The following is a 16848-nucleotide window of genomic DNA, read 5'->3' on the forward strand; positions in this document are numbered from 1 at the left end:
AAAGTAACGCTTCCCAGGCTAGGATGGGCGGGTAATGTAATGTAAAAAATCTTCCTCAACACCACACTCTGGAAAAAATACAACCTACCACAACCATCCATTCCTTCGACATCCTGCCAAAGCCGGTTGCATGTTTCATCACAGGAAATTCTGACCTCTAAATAATCCCATCAGCACGTGAACTGTCACGCGTCCTGCATCTACAGAATCATGGGACCTCCCCGGCGTAAAGTCCTGGCTACTGCGGAAGAGACCCTCTTTCCCCCAGAGGAGCTTCAACAAGGACAGCAAATCGCTCGGGTAATCAAGGCGGCCGGGAGCAATAACTATTTCGTCGAACTACCTTCGAAGGAATCCGTTCTGGTCGAACTGCCGTCTCGCTTTCGTTCCACCATCTGGATGAAGCGTGGTTCCTACGTTGTCATTGATACCAATGCGCTTCCGGAAAGGGACAACAAGCTCGCTGGTGAGATCGTGAACATTGTTCGTGACGAAAAAGCATGGCGGAAAGCTCCGTTCTGGTGCGTAACCTTGTGGCTTTTTCTTCCCTCCTTTGACAACAGCCCGCTTACAACCGCAGGCCGAAGGAGTTTGTTAGACAAACCGCAGTGCTGGAATCGGACGATGAGTCTGATTCCAACGTTGGGAAGATGCCTCCCTCAGACGAGTCAGATGCGTGATTCAAACTTTCGGGCTTGCTCGCATCGTGTACGGGGCGCCCCACTTCTGGGAGCTGGTTCTCAACTCGTCGACTGGAGATGCTTTACAGTGAATCCATTATCCTGCTCATTGTGCTAAAAAAAAATCTACCTGCAGAGAGGGGAGTGGCCCCTTTTATTGGACGTGCTCTTTCCCGCTGTGCTTGCCGCGCTTGTTCTCATATGCGTGCGACCTGTTTGCAAGCACGCCGAAGACCTGGGCACAGAGTGAGAAGACCACCACCAGAGAACTCTGATCGGTGCTAGGATATACGTTCCAAGCCCATTCTTGCAGCGCCCATAGCGCATATATGAGGACTGGATGAAAACCGGCGCGCCACAGGAGGAACGGGGTGGCCCAAGAAAGATAGGCGAAGAATTGATAATGGAGGGACCTTGCGCAGAGCAGCCCGATGGCGAGGGATGTCAACAGTGCAGTCATGGTGAACGACTTGGAGAGTGGCACGCAGCGATGGCGCCCTTGAATGATGTTCTGGAGGAAGTCGGTCAGGTTGGGCCCTGTTGGCTTTAACCACGCCGCTGCAACGAATATCCCTAAAAGGGAAACATGCAAAGCTAGCAGGCCTAGAGAAAATTGTGTAGACAGGAACACTTCTTCCCCAACGAATCTCCAATTGACTGTCCATTTAAACATGAACTGTCTGGTCAACTCGAAAGCCCGCGAAACATATCCGATAGGATTGGCCTGCAGAAACGGGATTGCTAGTAACACCTGGGCTTTTGTTAGTCGGCGAGGTTTCGTAGGGAGATAGGATGCGTCGAGGTTAGGTTGTACCTGAACTAGTAGTGCTAGAATCCCAAGACGGATGCTGGGCATTAACGATAGACTAAGGACGGTAATCACTGCAATCGCAGGGGCAAGAAGTAAGAGCGTCATTTTGATTGCTACCCCCGTAGACCACACGATGACAGCGGCGCTCCATTTCCGGTATTGGAACAGCAAGATCGCCGTCCACATGGCGAAGGCCGCGAGGCCATCATTGAAAAGACGGAGAACATAAATACTATGGAGCCGTTTCGACAAGACCAGCAACGGAAGAAGATACGGTGGAGCCCCCGATTGTCTGTAACAAGAAATCACCATTGCCAGCGTTGCAAGGTAGAGAATTGCGAACAGGATCTGGCCAAGGTGGATATCATGGCCGCCAGCAGTCAAGTGATAGAGTCCTGCATAGCTGTACACATGGGCGGCAGGATACACGAGGGGCCCCGTGGAGCCCTTGATGGCGGTATAGTCGCGCTCACCAGACAGATACAATGATATCTGTTGCATGTATGTTGTCCAATCTATTTCAGTATCTGCAGAAACGCGTCGTCCTCTTGATTAGTGCTTCGGAAAGTATTGGAGTACATGGTTGATGCTTACAGGGAATCTTCCAGATGATCAGGGCGCAGAGAAAGGCGTCGCCCAACACCAACAGTGGGGCGATCCATCTGGTATGTTTCGGGTTTTGAGATAAATCGCAGACCCAGCGCTTCAAGTCCATCGTGGCTGATGATGGGTAGAAGTGTTTCGAGACATCCATGAATGGGCCGCTGATGCATGAATGTGGCCTCAGGCCCGCTAGCCAATGACATTCGGCCTTTTCCGGCTTAGTGGCCACCTCCGGTTTACGGTGTGTCAATTACGTCGCATCACAATCGCCGCAACTCGTGTTCTTTTGGTCTATATATCATTCCATCCGTATTATGGTTGCTGTTACACTATGTGTACATGGGTATATTGCCAGCTTCGGGCTTGTGTGTCCCCAGCTGACGGTACAAACCTCCGTCCGACTGTATCCAAACCGTAGCGAGAAAGAAACAAAAGCACACAAAAAGATCCAATAGTTTGTTCCATGGTATGCTCTCACGTAACCAAGCCAATTCCAGCTCCAGCTTCATGAGTTGTCCTGATGGGATACTTCCGGTCGCCCACTTCCGGTTACCAGTCCTGGGTATTGGTGGCCTCGAGAATCTTTCCCAAAGCCCAGTAACTCGCCCAGCACACCTTTTGGTTTCGGGACGGGACATTCTCTCCCCGTCTGGGCAAACTTCTCAGCCTCTTCTTCCAATTGGAGAAACGTGGATACTTCTTCGTCCGAAGCTTCTGGCGTCCGGGGGAGGGCATTGCCTTGGAGGTTGGGCATATCTGCCTCCTTTCTCCTCCTCCTCCGAACCCGTTGGATTTGCTGACCATCCGCCGTGATGATCATTTCAGAATCGGCTAATGTGCGACGCGGAGCGGGACAAGGGAAGAGATGCGGGATGCCAACGACGAGGAGAGATGCGAGAAGAGTACCCGCGAACAGGGACGAGGTCGATCGTGACCGAGGATGTAGATGAGGCGGCATTGTAGCGTATATGTAAGAATGACTCGGAGGGAGAAGAGAGAGGTAGACGTTAAGGGATGGACATTGAAGGACGTTTTCCGCTGACGGAAGTGGACGGGTCAGCGAAGCTCAGAGCGAAGGGATAGATCTGGATGAAGGAGAAGACAATGCGTACCTTGAAGCGACAGCACGAACGCCCGTGAAAGAGAAAGGCACAGCGAGGAAAGGCGCAGAGACCGGCGCAGCAACCTAGGCCATCATCAGCGCACACGGAGAGACGGGCGAGGTCCGCGTTGGGAAGAATTCGGAAGAGCCTTGGCGATCAGATCTAATCTTATCGCCCGCCGCGGTGATTGGCTTTTGCGGACTCAACCCAACCTGAACTGGCAGCAGCAGCAGCCGCCGCCGAAAAGAACCTCTCCATCTCCATCTCCTCCTCTCCATCTACACAACTGTTCTCCCATCCTCCATCCCCCTCTTTTCTCCCGGGTTCTCTCCCTCTCGAGGAAAAATGATCGCCTCGTTCCAATACACATAGCCGTCTTTCGTTTCACTCCTTCCTGGGTCTCTCCAGGCGCGATCGAGATCCAACTGTCTTCCCCCCTCCTCTGTCCCCTCCCCCCATTCTTTCACCCGACAAGCCCCGACCGCTCCGCTATCCTCTCTTTTTAGCTCTGAACTAGCTTCTCATCCTGGTTCATATTGCTCCCCACGCGATGAGTGATCTTGACAGGTAATGTCTGGCTGTACACGTGAGCCGTCGCGTCCACTGCTGACTCTTATCTCCCGCGCAGAGCGATCGCGCAATTACGCGCCTGCCGCTTGATCCCCGAAACGCAAGTCCGAGAATTATGCTATAAAGCGCGGGAGATTCTCATCGAGGAAGGGAACGTCGTCTGTGTGGATGCTCCCATCACAATATGCGGTGACATCCACGGCCAGTTCCACGACCTTATGGAGCTCTTCCGCGTCGGCGGTGACGTCCCGGACACCAATTACCTCTTTATGGGTGATTTTGTCGATCGTGGGTTCTATTCATTGGAGTCGTTCCTCCTCCTTCTCTGCCTAAAAGTCCGCTACCCCGACCGCATCACCCTAATCCGTGGCAACCATGAATCCCGTCAGATCACAACCGTCTACGGCTTCTACGACGAGTGCATTCGGAAATATGGAAGCGCCAACGTGTGGCGATACTGCTGCGAGGTCTTCGATTACCTCGCGCTGGGGGCCCTCGTCCTCGGCGCAAGCTCCGAACTTGAGCCCACCGGTCCCATCCTGAGCGATGCGACCCAGTCCTCAATGCCGATGGACGACTCCGAACTGGAGATTGAGGTCCTCAACTCCCGAGGGGAGGTGACCATGAGCACCTACCGGCAGCGAGCGTCATCAAGGAACATCTCACCCTCCAGAGACATCTCCGCAACGCCGGGCCAATCTCCCGGAAGATCCGGTCCCCCCGGAACTGGCGCGTCGGGGGACGGAGCCGGTAGCTCAGCAAGCCGAACAGGGGCTGTTCTTTGTGTTCATGGCGGTCTGTCGCCGCTCATCGACACGGTCGACAAGATCCGCCTGATTGACCGGAAACAGGAGGTGCCGCATGAAGGCGCCATGTGCGACTTACTATGGTCAGACCCGGATGACATCGACGGCTGGGGTTTGAGTCCCCGTGGTGCGGGGTTCCTATTCGGTGGGGACATCGTCAAGCAATTCAACTACAAGAATGATCTCTCGCTGATTGCGCGGGCCCATCAACTCGTGATGGAGGGCTACAAGGAGATGTTTGACGGCGGGATCGTCACGGTCTGGTCAGCCCCCAACTACTGCTACCGATGTGGGAATGTGGCCGCCATTCTGGAGCTGGGTGAGGATACCAGTGGCGGTGTAACAGTGGCCAGGAGTAATGGAGACTACGGACGGAGCAACGGGGTGTTAACCGGCAACATGCCGGGCGTCCGGAACCCTGGAAGACGGTACCGTGTATTCGAGGCTGCAGCGCAGGATACAAGGGGTATGCCGGCGAAGAAACCAGTTGCTGATTATTTCCTGGTGAGTGTCCCATCTTGCGCAACTGATATGAGACTTGCGGATTCTAACGCAGTTCACCTTGTAGTGATACCATTGTCGCACATTTTCGCTTCATCTCTGTCCAATTTCTATTATTATATAGGCCAGTCTGTGCATTTCTTCTACTGTAAGCTCACCGACTATTACTTATGTGGCGTATCCTTCCATTACCCTCTCTGGGGCCAATTCTGGGGTCGTTTTCTCCTTTGCAGGATGTCGATTGATGAGCAACCTGAATGAAGCGTGTCCATTCATGTTAGGATTTCCATTGTTTCTAAATCTATAAACCTTAGCGATTCTGGGTTCTGCCTAAGTGGTCTTTAAGAACTGCAATATGACTGACTACATACGTCCGAAATGAGCCATGGATGCAGTAACTGGCGTCTAGATAATATCTATATTTGAACAACAACGCAAACTAGTACCATATACTAGTTAGGTAGGAGGCAGGGGGAGTAGAAAGCACCACCTATTCTTGTGCCAGTGAGCCTGGTAATCCGGTCTTACGTTGATTATATATAATAGTTTTCGTAGATTTGATGCCTATAAAAAGGTGGCTTTTTCTGGGTCAGACCTTATTCTGTAATATTTCGTCAATTACATCCATGTTGGCTACGCTATAGTATGATCCAAATACAGACTTTTTAGGCTACATTATAGGTATAAGAGGACTCTAGGTACAGCTTTAGAGAAAGCAAAAACGACTGCCTAATCCATTTCATATCAGCGGACCGAGTCATTGCACATAGTTTCTATATTCGACTTCTGCCTGATGCCTCAAAGGTCTTCAAGGTTGTCACATAAAGTCCAAAAGCCGTCCAGTCATTATAATCATGTCAACTCATGTAGTCAGTACAATACATGCGGCACTCCTAAATTATATCCCTGCCTTTATTGTTGCTGATAATTCCCAGAAAACAACATGCTGTTGTCATATGTATTTGAAGCTTGGCCGGGCTGCATCATTCCAGATCGAGTGGTTTGTAATGGTTGGGAGGTATTGGGACCTGGGGCCTGGCCCATGGCGGTGACATCATTCTGGTAAGATGCACCAGGAATTCCCGGGTCCCATCCAGGGCCCCAGCTTGTTGCCCCGATATTCAGCGCGTTCGGGTCACGGGACCACCAGTCTTGACTCTCTTCGACCAAGTTCTCCGGCGTATGGAACCCAGTCATAGGAGATGAGGTTGTACTACGGCTCAAAGTCTGGGTAGAGCCCACGGGGCCTTGCTGCTCATTGGCGTTATACCATGAGGCATACTGTGCCAGCGGGACGGAACCAAACGCATTGTAAGGATGGTTCACCGGCCTCAGATAGGTCGGCTCCGGTAATTGAGCCTCATTATGCATCAGTTGGGCCCTTAGGGGACGTGACGCACCGTGCAAAGACACAGGGGCTAGGACGGACATCCCGACTGGATACTGAGTTCGCATCGGTGCAATAGGGGCCGAAGGACCGTCAAGTACAATACCCTGCTCTACAGTAGGGAGGACCCTCGTCGGGGATGAAAAGTTGCTCGCAACATTGGCTGACTGTGGGGCAGCGCCAGGTGGAGAGGATTCGGTAGAGCCTGGAGACGACGACAGGTCCCACGAACCCCAGGAGCCCCATTTCACCTGCGTCTGTTCAAAAATAGTCGCGGCCTCGCCCGGCAGAGCGACCTGCCATTTGTTGGCGGAAATCTCGAGAATGCGGAGTGTTCGTCGAGCGCAAAGCCAACTATCGCCCATTTCATCTAGGTGACGCAGGCAATGGACCACATCCCTTTGGGCGTTCTTTTCGGGTAGATTGAGGAGGTGAATGGTGCAGGCGGTATGTGCCATATAGACCACGACATTGCATATTTGCTTGAACCCATACGTGCGTTTATAAACACGGAGGTATTTCGAGATGGTGGACGCAGCTTGAGTGCACAGCTTCCGCGGGGACACATGGTGAGGGAGAGGAGTGCTCGTTTTGTTGTATTTTAGAAAAGGGCGATACAGGTGGATAAATAGGAGCTGGTAGAACATGCTACAAAAGATATGATGTTAGTCTCCATCCCGATGTATTGGGCATCAGTCATTCCACTAACTGCATGAGAAGGGCCGGAGGGAGTTGGCCTTCCTTCGGCTCGAGTTCCTTCGGCAAATCTCTCTTCCAAGCCTCCAGCCTTGTATGGATTTCGCTCAGTTTCTTCAGTTCAGCTTGCTTGGAAAGGGGCCTCTCTTTCGGGGCCGGGTCATAGAAAAACATTATCAGATCGCCGCTGATTTCGCATAATTTTGAAAGCTGCAAGGCCACCGTTCGAGTCCGTGATGCTTGTGTGTTCTCCCGGATCACACCGGTATCTGTGTAAGGAGACCACAGTTCGGCGTCTTCATTAGGCAAGACATCAATCTTTGGCACACTGACATTAGCAGTTGGAAGTTGAGGCTGTCGACCAAGATAATTCGACCAACACCTGCACAAAAGTCAGAAACAAGCTACAGATGCTGTGGTGGCAAGGGATAACAAACTTGTCGAACAGGAAACACCCCCAGAAAGTGACCCGGCGGGCGTCCACCTCCGCTTCATCTAGATTGCGCGTCCCGAGACTGGTGGAATCGACATTCAGTCCGAGATCCAGAGCCATGCGGAAACTCATCCCGCTGTACACCCAGCCCTTGCCTTCACGGCCACAGCCGGCTTCTCGCACAGACATGAGAGCGAGGGCTTGGACGGTGCAGAGTTTAGCATTCAGGTGCTCATCGTTCTCAAGGACTAGTCTTCTCGCTTCCTTAAAAAAATGGTTTCCGGCCGTGGCGGAGTTCCTGGGGTCTTCCCTAGCCCCATCCCAGGCACTGAAATGACAACCCAGGGCTAGCATTGCGTTGACCAACAAGGACGAGCAGTATTGGCTCGACACCCCACGGACGTAGTCGCGATAGAAGAGTTCCTTCGAGAGGGTGGTGAAAAAGGGATAGTGCCACGTAAAATACATCGTCATCAAATGGCTTATCAATTGCTCGTCATCGGTCACCTGCGTCCATCGTGTGATGCATCGTTCATTTGCCGGGTTCGTATCATGTCTGCTGTCTGTCGGGTTGAACTCATTCAGTTCCGACCCAGGAGGCAGAAAGATGAGGTTAGAGGTGCCACCGATGAACTTGCGGGAGCCATCTAGCACAAGTTCGCTCATCTTCCCGGCCAGTTCAGACTCAAATTGGTCTGCTTCAGCACCACCTTCGATGCTCGGCATTATCTCCGTCGTAGAGCCTGCGGGATCTTTCCCTTCTCCCAATATGGATTGGGCGACCTCCTCCAAACTATCACAAGATCGAATCTGTCGGACCAATTCAAAGGCATCCTCTTCCTCATAGTTAAGAATGGCTTGTATCAGGGTCAACAAAGTTGTGTTTTTGGTTCTCAAAGTGTCTGTATCCTTCTTGTACACCCCTTTCCGGCGATGATCCGAGTTCGGGTCGTAAACGCCTAAAGATCATGTTAAAACTGATCCTTCGCCAAGTTTGCATGGTGGCAGTGACGTACATGTTGTATGGTAAACGGAAGAACAGGCTGCGCAACTTGGTAAATTCCCGTCGCACTGAAGACGACGGTTAATCTTGGATGAGGTACTGGGGAACAGGCGTGCATTACCTTTGATTTTCTTCGGCGACAAGCGATGCAAGCGGTGCTAACGCATCGCCTTTTAGAGGTGGGACCGCTGTCTGCGTTCATCGCTTGAGTCCTTGTCGAGGCTTTCCCTTGAGAGCCTTTCGAGACAGGTTCCTGGTCCATCTCAGGGGATTTCTCCGCGGAGTCTGCCTCCCTTGTCAAGTCCACTCAGCAGGGCGACAGGAAAGCATGGAATCCGACAGAAGCATGCTTATCAGAAGTGGGAATGTTCGGTCCTTTACTCGACAGTGCGAAGGCAGATCTGAGGGACGAGCGCCAATGCTTGAGACGGCAGACGAGGCGCAAATCACAATAGCTGGTGCATGTAGATGGATGCGCTAACAGGCTTGAGGTCGAAGGAAATCAATTAGCCACATAGGCGCAAACCTAGACGAGGCCCTTAGGATAGGGAGCTCTTGCATCAGCCCGGTGGGCGTTCCGCACGAATGGACGAATCACGAAAGCCGCAATTGACCTAGGCCACACGGACAGGCGAAGGAGACTCACCGATGGCGGAATCGAAGTCGGATCGCACAGAGTGATCACACGGTTCACATTCAGAGACGTCAATGACCCGCAAGTGGAGGCGAAGGAGCCGCTGATGGGGAGCGGGGAAGAGTAATCATTCGGGATCGGGAGTGCAGATGGGATGGAGGCGCTCGCTTGTCAGTGGGCGATGATAAGGAAGCGAAGATCTGACAGGAGATGCAGGTGAACAAGAAGGAGGGGAGGGACTAAGGCACGATAAGATTTCAGCAGCCGCGAGGCCTTCTGTGAGAGTCCCAGACGGATGATGGATGGCTGGTGGTTCATCCGAATCGAGTCTGCGGCCACCGATAACTACGTACACTGTAGTTAACTTGGTTAGCGAGAGCGGGATGCTGACTAATGTGAAGTCATCTTAACTATGTTTAACTAGTTGGTTAACTATAGGTCCATCGCGTATACAGTCTACTGCTCAGTACTGGAATAATAGACCGATTACTCCGTCACTAGGTAGTTCCATTGATCCTCAAAACCATGTACCTACGTACTCTAGACGGCATTCAGTCCTTGCAGACGGTGGTGCGGCTGACGGTTTGGCCCTTTTAACCGCAACACCCGACATTAAACCGACCGACATGTTTGCTTTTTGGTTTCGAGCCCTCTGACAGACGAAGAACCATGGTTGTTCTCCGGATTGCGCCGTGGTGCGATTTAACCAGCCATAGCCCGTGACCTTTGTTACTCCGATATATGGCGTACATGCTATGCCCAGACAAACAGGACAACTTACAGAGTCTATATAGAAGAATTGGCACTTCATAGGTGGGGAAGATATCACATTGCCGAGACCCAGGCATGCAGAGTCTCCTTATCTCCCAACCCTACGGCGTACTCCGTACACGAGTATATATTCTTTAGTTAATGAAGGCTTTTTGATAAACCCAAAACCGGCAAACAACATGCAGGTACCGGTCAACGATCGGATCGAAAAGTTAGAATCCCAACTGAACTCAAGTATCAATCTTCCACACAAACAAAGTCAATGCCTGAAAAATCCAGAAAGTCTTGTTTCACGGCTGACTGGGTGGTTGGGCAGACACAGTGGGCCTTACGTAACACTGCAGAAATGGAACATTCGGTGGGTGGAGAAACAAACTGACCGGGACGATACCACTAGGTATTGCTGCTGTTCCGGATGTCGGCATCTGCGTAATATCTGGTAATTTCCTTATCGAAACCTCTGCAAACCGAACAAACACCGCGTATCAGGATTACCGTCGGACCCGGCGGGGCGGTAACGGGCGCCTGACCAGTCGATAAAAGCGGATTACCTTATCGCACTGCCGGATTCATCGCTCTTGAGGTCACGACTTCGCTTTTCTGCTGGTCTTCTCTCCCCAGATCTCCCTAGATCTCCCTCCTCCTTGTTCTCCGCCAGCGTTACACAGACTCCTCCCTTTATTTATTATTCTTTTGCCTTCAAAAGCATCCCTCTTCCACCGCATCCCAGCGGGTGTCACCTCCCTCCCTCTCTCGGCTAGTCGCGTGCCTGCATACGTTTCCCGGAGCGGTCAAGTTCCATCCCCTTTGGCTGACGTTCCCACCCTTCTCCTTTGCCAACTCACCACCACTTGACCGATCCATTTAAGTCCAAATCCCACTCCTGGAGGGAGTCGCCCCCTTGTGGTCGCTTCTTATCCTCTCTTCCTCTCCCTCCTATCCATGTATCTCGTTCAGACCCTCGACCAGAGTGCCTCTTCAGGCTTGGGACGCCTTATCATTGTACAACTGCGCGCCGGCCTTGACAATCGGTAAACATGATGGTTCCTCGCGCGTTTCTCTTCAGCTCGGCTCCCTCCCCCAAGCTCACTCGTCAACATGGAGAGAAATATCCCGCGACCCAGCCTGCGGTAGATTCCGTCGCGGCGCAAAACATCCACCCAACACTCGATCTCCCCGATAAGGAGGATCTTTCCGTGATGCAAACGAGACCTGTCGTCATCCCCCCGAAACGTGCATCTCGAACCTCCCTGGTGTCAACTGAAAAAGACCCGCCGAGGACCCCGAGAGCAACTAAAACGGCTCGCCGCTCGTCTTCAACTGCTTCTCGAGAACGCTCTGCTCCGAGCCCGCTAGCTTCGATTTTAGAAGCCACCGCGATTCCGGTACCCAGGCGTCACCGGATGTTGCGGGAATCTAGGAAGCTTCCTCGCGGTAATCATGTCCAGGATTTCAGCAAACTGCTGATGGATGGCGTTAAACCCAGAGACGACAATCTGATGGAAAGCACTGGCAATACCGTGCTCGACCTCCTTCTAAGTCCCCCGGAGGGGCTAGTTGGAAGTGATTCTGCCAGCGAAAGTCCCTCATTCTCCGCCCGCTCGATGTCCGTCGACTCAACCCCATCGCTCGATCCCGACACGGATTCGCCCGCCAGCTTCCACATTCCATCCACCCCCTCCAGCCAACGGAGCCCGTCCGAGAGAAGATATCGGCGCCTTTCGGTCTCGGAAAACTGCGCATTCGATCATCCGCTTCTGGAGACGCAGCTCTCGGAGCTAGACTACAAGGAGCCTGTCGACTCATCCCCTCCGTTACCTGAGCCAATCACTCCCAAATCTTCTCGATCATTGCCTCGGCTGGGATCCTCCTTCAGGTCCAACTTGACTGCCTCACTACGAGCCATCAAAACTGCGGCGCAGACAGTTTCTACATTCGCGACTCCCTCAGTCCAACCGGATGATTTTCTTACTCGATCTCTATTCACAATCACCCCGGAGATGACAGACGACCGACGGCCTCCCCCCATGAACGAGCCCCCCTCTCCAGCCCTCCGACGGTACTTGAATCCGATCTCGGTTTCTCCCGCTGAGCTCTATGCGTACAACGACTACCCACATGAACCCGTGGACTCCCATCTATCTCCCGTCTCCGTCCAGATGCAGACCTATCACCGCTCGGGGAAGAAGCAAGGCAACCGCCGGAGTCGTTTCCACCTTGCTGGCTCCGAAGGCCGCGACCACCACTTGCTACCTTTCGACCCGGAAATCCCTCCCATGACGCGCCCGCGCGAACCCCGGGAGAACAGTGACTTCTTGCGAATGGTCGTCCTCGAGATGAACATGCGCCGCAGCGGCAAGCTGCGTGATGACATTCCTACGCGGGCGCGGGTTTGGTTACCCCCCCGGAGGGGTGCCCAGCATCGGTTTACGCCTTATGCTGATGAGGAAGATGAAGAAGAGAGCGCCGTACCGTCACGATGGGTGGGGATCTCAGTGGAATGCATTTGATCCCCACACCATATAAATCATTTAGATTACTGTCGTTTTTGCTCAGCGCTTGGCGTGTTTTCATTCGTTTCTACTCCATTGTACATATTTGGAGACCTGCATTGGCTTGGGTTATGCATAGAGCAAGAGAGCGGCGTTCGGGAAGGATAGTGGGGATAATACACTGCATTCCTTTTTGATCCCTACAGACATATTGGATCTGGGCGCATGTTTCATTCCGTGGTATAGTAGTCAGCTAGATAGAATACAACTAAACACTACATACCGTATCCCAGAAGACCTCGGTCTAAGTTAGATATCGTAACCCCATTCGTGGAGGTGCTACACCTGGAGCATAGTCCTCCGTATCGGACAGATTCCCACCAGCAATACGAGGACGATAAGGAATCACCTGGTCCAAGGTCATCACATGATTAACAGTGCATCGACGTGTTGAAACTCAAAAAGACCGAACCCACGGACGACAAAATGCCCCGATGGACATTGCTGTGCCTTCCCATGGATACGTCGTATCACACACCCCAGGACCAGGGTACCCTATATTTATATGGTTGACGACGGCGTTTACCGGGAGGGTCTTATCTCTAACCAATAGAACAGACTCTACCATGGGCTCATCCATGCTATCGAACTATCCTGCCTACTAGAAAAGTGGTTTGGGCAGGGTTGCAGATGACCACTGGACCATCCATGAGTCCTTCGTTCGGTCAATGTGAGGAGTTGATGGAGACTCGATCTATCACAAACTGAAAAATGCTCGCATTTCAAAGGCGGGCAACGATGCATGCAAATCGCATAGAACAGATCTCGGAATTCTTGCCGGACAAATTGGTGTATTTGCTTTTCCCGATAGAGAACAGAACTGGTGATCAAACCAAATGGGGTATATCATGTCGCATATCGTACTAAAATGATTTGAATTGTTGGAATCCTGAATCGTCCAGTTAGCCCCAGTTTACAAGCCAGACGCCCTTAAATCGTAAGTAAAGAGAGGCAACTTCTTACGTTCTTCATCCAACAATGTTCGCTGCTCCCAGCTCTCCTCGACCCACTCCACGGTGACCAGATGTGGGAGCTTTTTACCAGCCTTTGCTGATAATGACTTTCGAATTGCCGCAATCTCCGAGGAGGAACTATCGGGAGCCACCACAATATGCGTCAGAGAGGAGTGCTTCAAGGAGTCGACCACCTCACCACCCGCGAAGCGAACGGTATTGGCGGCTAATGGGAGGCGATATGTTTGGGTGGACGCAGTAGACTCGGTGTCCGCATCGGCTTTCTTTTGGGGCAAGACAACAGTTAGACCTCTGAATAGCCAGCCCATGGGGGCCTCCGGTTTTGTGCTGAATTGTTCTTGAATTCGTTCGGTAAATCTGCATATCGCTTGGGGGTTTTCCGAAACTGCAAAGTTATGCACCTCGCGCATTTGCTTCAGAATCTGCATTCTGTTAGTATCCTGTTGGTATATCCATCTGCAACCGATGCTTACTTCACCAAGCTCCTCGCTTGTGGTATCCCGAGCAAAGCTGTCATTGTATGGATCAAGGCTCGCCGTGATTTCCTCCTCCTTGTCCCTCGTGGTGTAGAACATATGCCTAAGCGTCTGTTAGCGACTATATAGTGATCCTCAGAGGTCACCGCACCTAGGCTCAAAAGGCAGGAGCAGATCCGGCAGGCCGGCGTCTAACTCATTCTGTCGGATGCAGTCAAGTATCCACGAAGGCCGCACTATATCTACATTTCCGCCTTTTTGCAGAGAAGCGGCTTTCACGGTTCCTAAAATGTGTCAGTGTTTCAAGTATCACTGCCTAGATCAGACTCAAACCTACTCCTATCCGCTACGCAAATTATGTGGGGAGCTGCTGTGTTTGTCTGATAGAACTTGCCGCCATTTGCTTTGACAAGCTGCTCCAACTCTGCTTTTGACTTCTTGACAGGGGCGTTTGAATCTGTCAAGATGACTGTCTCTAAGTCAGCGAGAATTTAGAATCCTTGAGGCGGCCGTCATACAGAAATTGAGACCATCAAATATATGCCCAGAAGGGCCCGTATATTCCACGTCAGCATCTGGATCGTACCCTGCGATGGCGAGGGGCTTCTTTGTTGTTTTCTTGACGCGCTTCTTGCGCGAGTTATCGACCTTGAACTCCTTTTCTTTCTGCTCCTGCTCCACGTTCGCCTTCAGGTCCAGAAATTCCTGCACCGACAACGCGCTCTTCCAATCCTTGTCCATGCGCAGTCTTTTGAATCGTGGAAAGCGCAGTGTCAGGCCCGTTTTGAACTGGTCGCTGACAGACACAGATGATGCTTTGACACAGAGGACGACAGAATCTTCCGGCTTAATCCACATATCCGGTCGTTCATACTGTGCATCTCCTCCTGCAAGCTCAATATAGGTAGAAGGAGGTTTCTTGGGATTCCACTCATTCCATTTGCCATCCGTGTGATGCCGAATGTTGGCATAATCGGCGGCATTGAACCCTCCACCTACCTTGCAAAAGGAGACACATTTAGTCCCAGCTTCACCCTGGCCCTTATCGGCCCTCAGCCCGCACAGAAAGCTGGCGAGCATGCCGCCTCGATGACCCGATCCATAGTAACCCCCAATCACAATAACATCGAGAGACTCGCCAAACTCGGTCATATATTCCGGTTTCACCTTCATCCAATCATCGTGTCGTTCATTCAGACGATACGGCGAGCGCGGATTCTTGATCACCAGTCCCTCAGAGGCCTCGGCAACGACTGACCTTAAGGCGGTTTCAATCTCAGCTTTCCCAGTGGCTTCCTGGTACGGGTGAATTTCGAACCGGCGGTGAACCGGTTTTATGCTCTTTTCAAGCGCTCTCCGGCGATCGCGGAGGGTGTATCTGGTTATGTCACGCCCATTGAGGTAGAGGATATCGAATATGCGCAGTAAAGGGCGGGATCCGTTCGCGAAAGGGTTTCTCTGCTCGGCCAGTGCAGCCGTCTTCAATGTCCCAAAGGGAGCAGGCGCATCCTGCTGTGGGTCCCATGTAATCATCTCGCCGTCTAGGATGAGACTTTGAACTCCATCCGCAAACGCATCTTCCAGATGCCGTGTCAGCGCCCCATTCTCGTCGTATATGCCATTGCCATAGAGATACGTGTATTCCTTGGCTTTTCGGGACCAGAACCGGAACCGCCTGCCCCCGGGCACTGAATCATCGGACTGCATGTGCAGTTGCATGCGCTCACCGTCCAGCTTCTCCTCGACCCAGAAGACTGGGTCCTCCTCAGTCGGTTTCATTCGACCGATCATCCGATCCAGCGAGTGCATCTGAAACTGAGCGAGTTGCGGCTGGTAGCACTGCATCAACGTGATTCCCCGGTCCTCGGCCTCCAGCCGAATGTTCGGGTCATGCAGCTCCCAGCAGACACGGCGAAGGCTGCTGGAAATGCTGTACAGGTTCTCCGCGTCAGGATGCCAAACATCAAAGAACGTGCGCTCCGTCGCGCCGACCTTCATCTGCCGCAGGATGATCCGGATCAACCACATCAGCTCCTCCGGATTCATGTGCCGGTAGAAATCGCTGAGGATGGGGAGCTGCTCGTCCTCCTTGGATGCCGCGGACAGCAGATCAAGCTTCTCGTTTACCTCCTCGATGGACATGTCCCCCACCTCGGTGCGCATCGGACGCTTCGAGATCACGTCGTAGCAACGCCCTGCGAAGTCTCCCGCCATGATGGACCCGGCTGCCTGCCCGGGTAACTTCCAGTTAAGCAGATTAAATCCATCCTCGGAGTTCCTGTCGATCTTCATGATCTTGACGAGGAGCTTGCCAATCGCCTTCTCTTTGATCCCGTACATCGCGCGATCGCGGTCTTTGTCCGGAAGTATTAGCCGGAATGCCGGGTATATGTCGTCGCCGACTTCCTTCCTCCATCGTGAGATAAACCGTTCAATGATGTCGCGCCGTCTCTCGAGCGGATTCAGGTGCGCGGCGGATTGACCGTGCGGGCCGACTTTGCGACGCGTGGCCGCAGCCCTGGCCGGCTTCTTCTTGATTTCGCTCAGGGGGTTGAATAGCGTCTGGAATAGCTCATGGAACGGTAAGGTGGAAGAATGGTTGCGTGGGCGATTGGGGTATCTGTGGCGGGAGATTGTTAGTGAGCTGTCGCTGGCAGCGCTTCAGACAAGATGGGAAAGGGCTAGAGCAGCCGTCGATTACTTTTCGTCCAAGTCAGAGCCATCCTCATCCATGGGAGGATCCATAGGCGTCCCATTCTCCATAACGTCGTCGGAAGCCATCTCGGCTGCTGGGTTGTGTTGCCGCCGTCATGAGGCGTTGGGGTTATAAGCTCCCCTCGTGTCTAGG

General features: G+C 52.5%; 6 protein-coding genes across 6 annotated transcripts; 3 read left to right on the plus strand and 3 right to left on the minus strand.

The window, feature by feature from the left end:
• Positions 1 to 210: 210 nt before the first annotated feature.
• BDV59DRAFT_204608 (putative eukaryotic translation initiation factor eIF1a-like protein) lies at positions 211 to 680 on the plus strand (the record flags this gene model as incomplete). The annotated part of the gene is made up of 2 exons (XM_073694494.1): positions 211 to 521; positions 581 to 680. The coding sequence occupies 2 exons, from the start codon at positions 211 to 213 to the stop codon at positions 678 to 680; spliced, it is 411 nt and encodes a 136-aa protein (XP_073544977.1).
• A 154-nt stretch (positions 681 to 834) lies between these two features.
• Positions 835 to 3052, minus strand: alg3 (dolichyl-P-Man:Man(5)GlcNAc(2)-PP-dolichol alpha-1,3-mannosyltransferase; the record flags this gene model as incomplete). Its single annotated transcript, XM_073692504.1, has 3 exons — positions 835 to 1431; positions 1495 to 2018; positions 2701 to 3052. 3 exons carry the CDS (start codon positions 3050 to 3052, stop codon positions 835 to 837), a joined length of 1473 nt encoding a protein of 490 aa, XP_073544978.1.
• Positions 3053 to 3442: 390 nt separating this feature from the next.
• BDV59DRAFT_98398 (serine/threonine-protein phosphatase) lies at positions 3443 to 5450 on the plus strand. Its single transcript, XM_073697457.1, has 3 exons — positions 3443 to 3764; positions 3826 to 5077; positions 5142 to 5450. The coding sequence occupies exons 1-3, from the start codon at positions 3748 to 3750 to the stop codon at positions 5142 to 5144; spliced, it is 1272 nt and encodes a 423-aa protein (XP_073544979.1). The 5' UTR covers positions 3443 to 3747; the 3' UTR covers positions 5145 to 5450.
• A 294-nt stretch (positions 5451 to 5744) lies between these two features.
• On the minus strand, positions 5745 to 9539 carry BDV59DRAFT_185060 (putative C6 transcription factor (NirA)). The gene is made up of 6 exons (XM_073690783.1): positions 9240 to 9539; positions 8715 to 9131; positions 8607 to 8661; positions 7595 to 8549; positions 7171 to 7539; positions 5745 to 7109 (listed from the first exon to the last, which is right to left on the minus strand). The coding sequence occupies exons 2-6, from the start codon at positions 8853 to 8855 to the stop codon at positions 5987 to 5989; spliced, it is 2643 nt and encodes an 880-aa protein (XP_073544980.1). The 5' UTR covers positions 8856 to 9131; positions 9240 to 9539; the 3' UTR covers positions 5745 to 5986.
• A 1405-nt stretch (positions 9540 to 10944) lies between these two features.
• On the plus strand, positions 10945 to 12809 carry BDV59DRAFT_98451 (uncharacterized protein). The gene has a single exon (XM_073697458.1). The coding sequence runs from the start codon at positions 11036 to 11038 to the stop codon at positions 12506 to 12508; it is 1473 nt and encodes a 490-aa protein (XP_073544981.1). The 5' UTR covers positions 10945 to 11035; the 3' UTR covers positions 12509 to 12809.
• Positions 12810 to 14446: 1637 nt separating this feature from the next.
• On the minus strand, positions 14447 to 16823 carry BDV59DRAFT_185069 (DNA ligase (ATP) DNL4). The gene is made up of 2 exons (XM_073690784.1): positions 16702 to 16823; positions 14447 to 16620 (listed from the first exon to the last, which is right to left on the minus strand). Exons 1-2 carry the CDS (start codon positions 16779 to 16781, stop codon positions 14481 to 14483), a joined length of 2220 nt encoding a protein of 739 aa, XP_073544982.1. The 5' UTR covers positions 16782 to 16823; the 3' UTR covers positions 14447 to 14480.
• Positions 16824 to 16848: the final 25 nt, after the last annotated feature.

The sequence above is a fragment of the Aspergillus ambiguus genome (genome assembly GCF_047715705.1).
Source record: "Aspergillus ambiguus strain CBS 117.58 unplaced genomic scaffold BDV59scaffold_34, whole genome shotgun sequence".
Taxonomy (NCBI): Eukaryota; Fungi; Ascomycota; class Eurotiomycetes; order Eurotiales; family Aspergillaceae; genus Aspergillus; species Aspergillus ambiguus.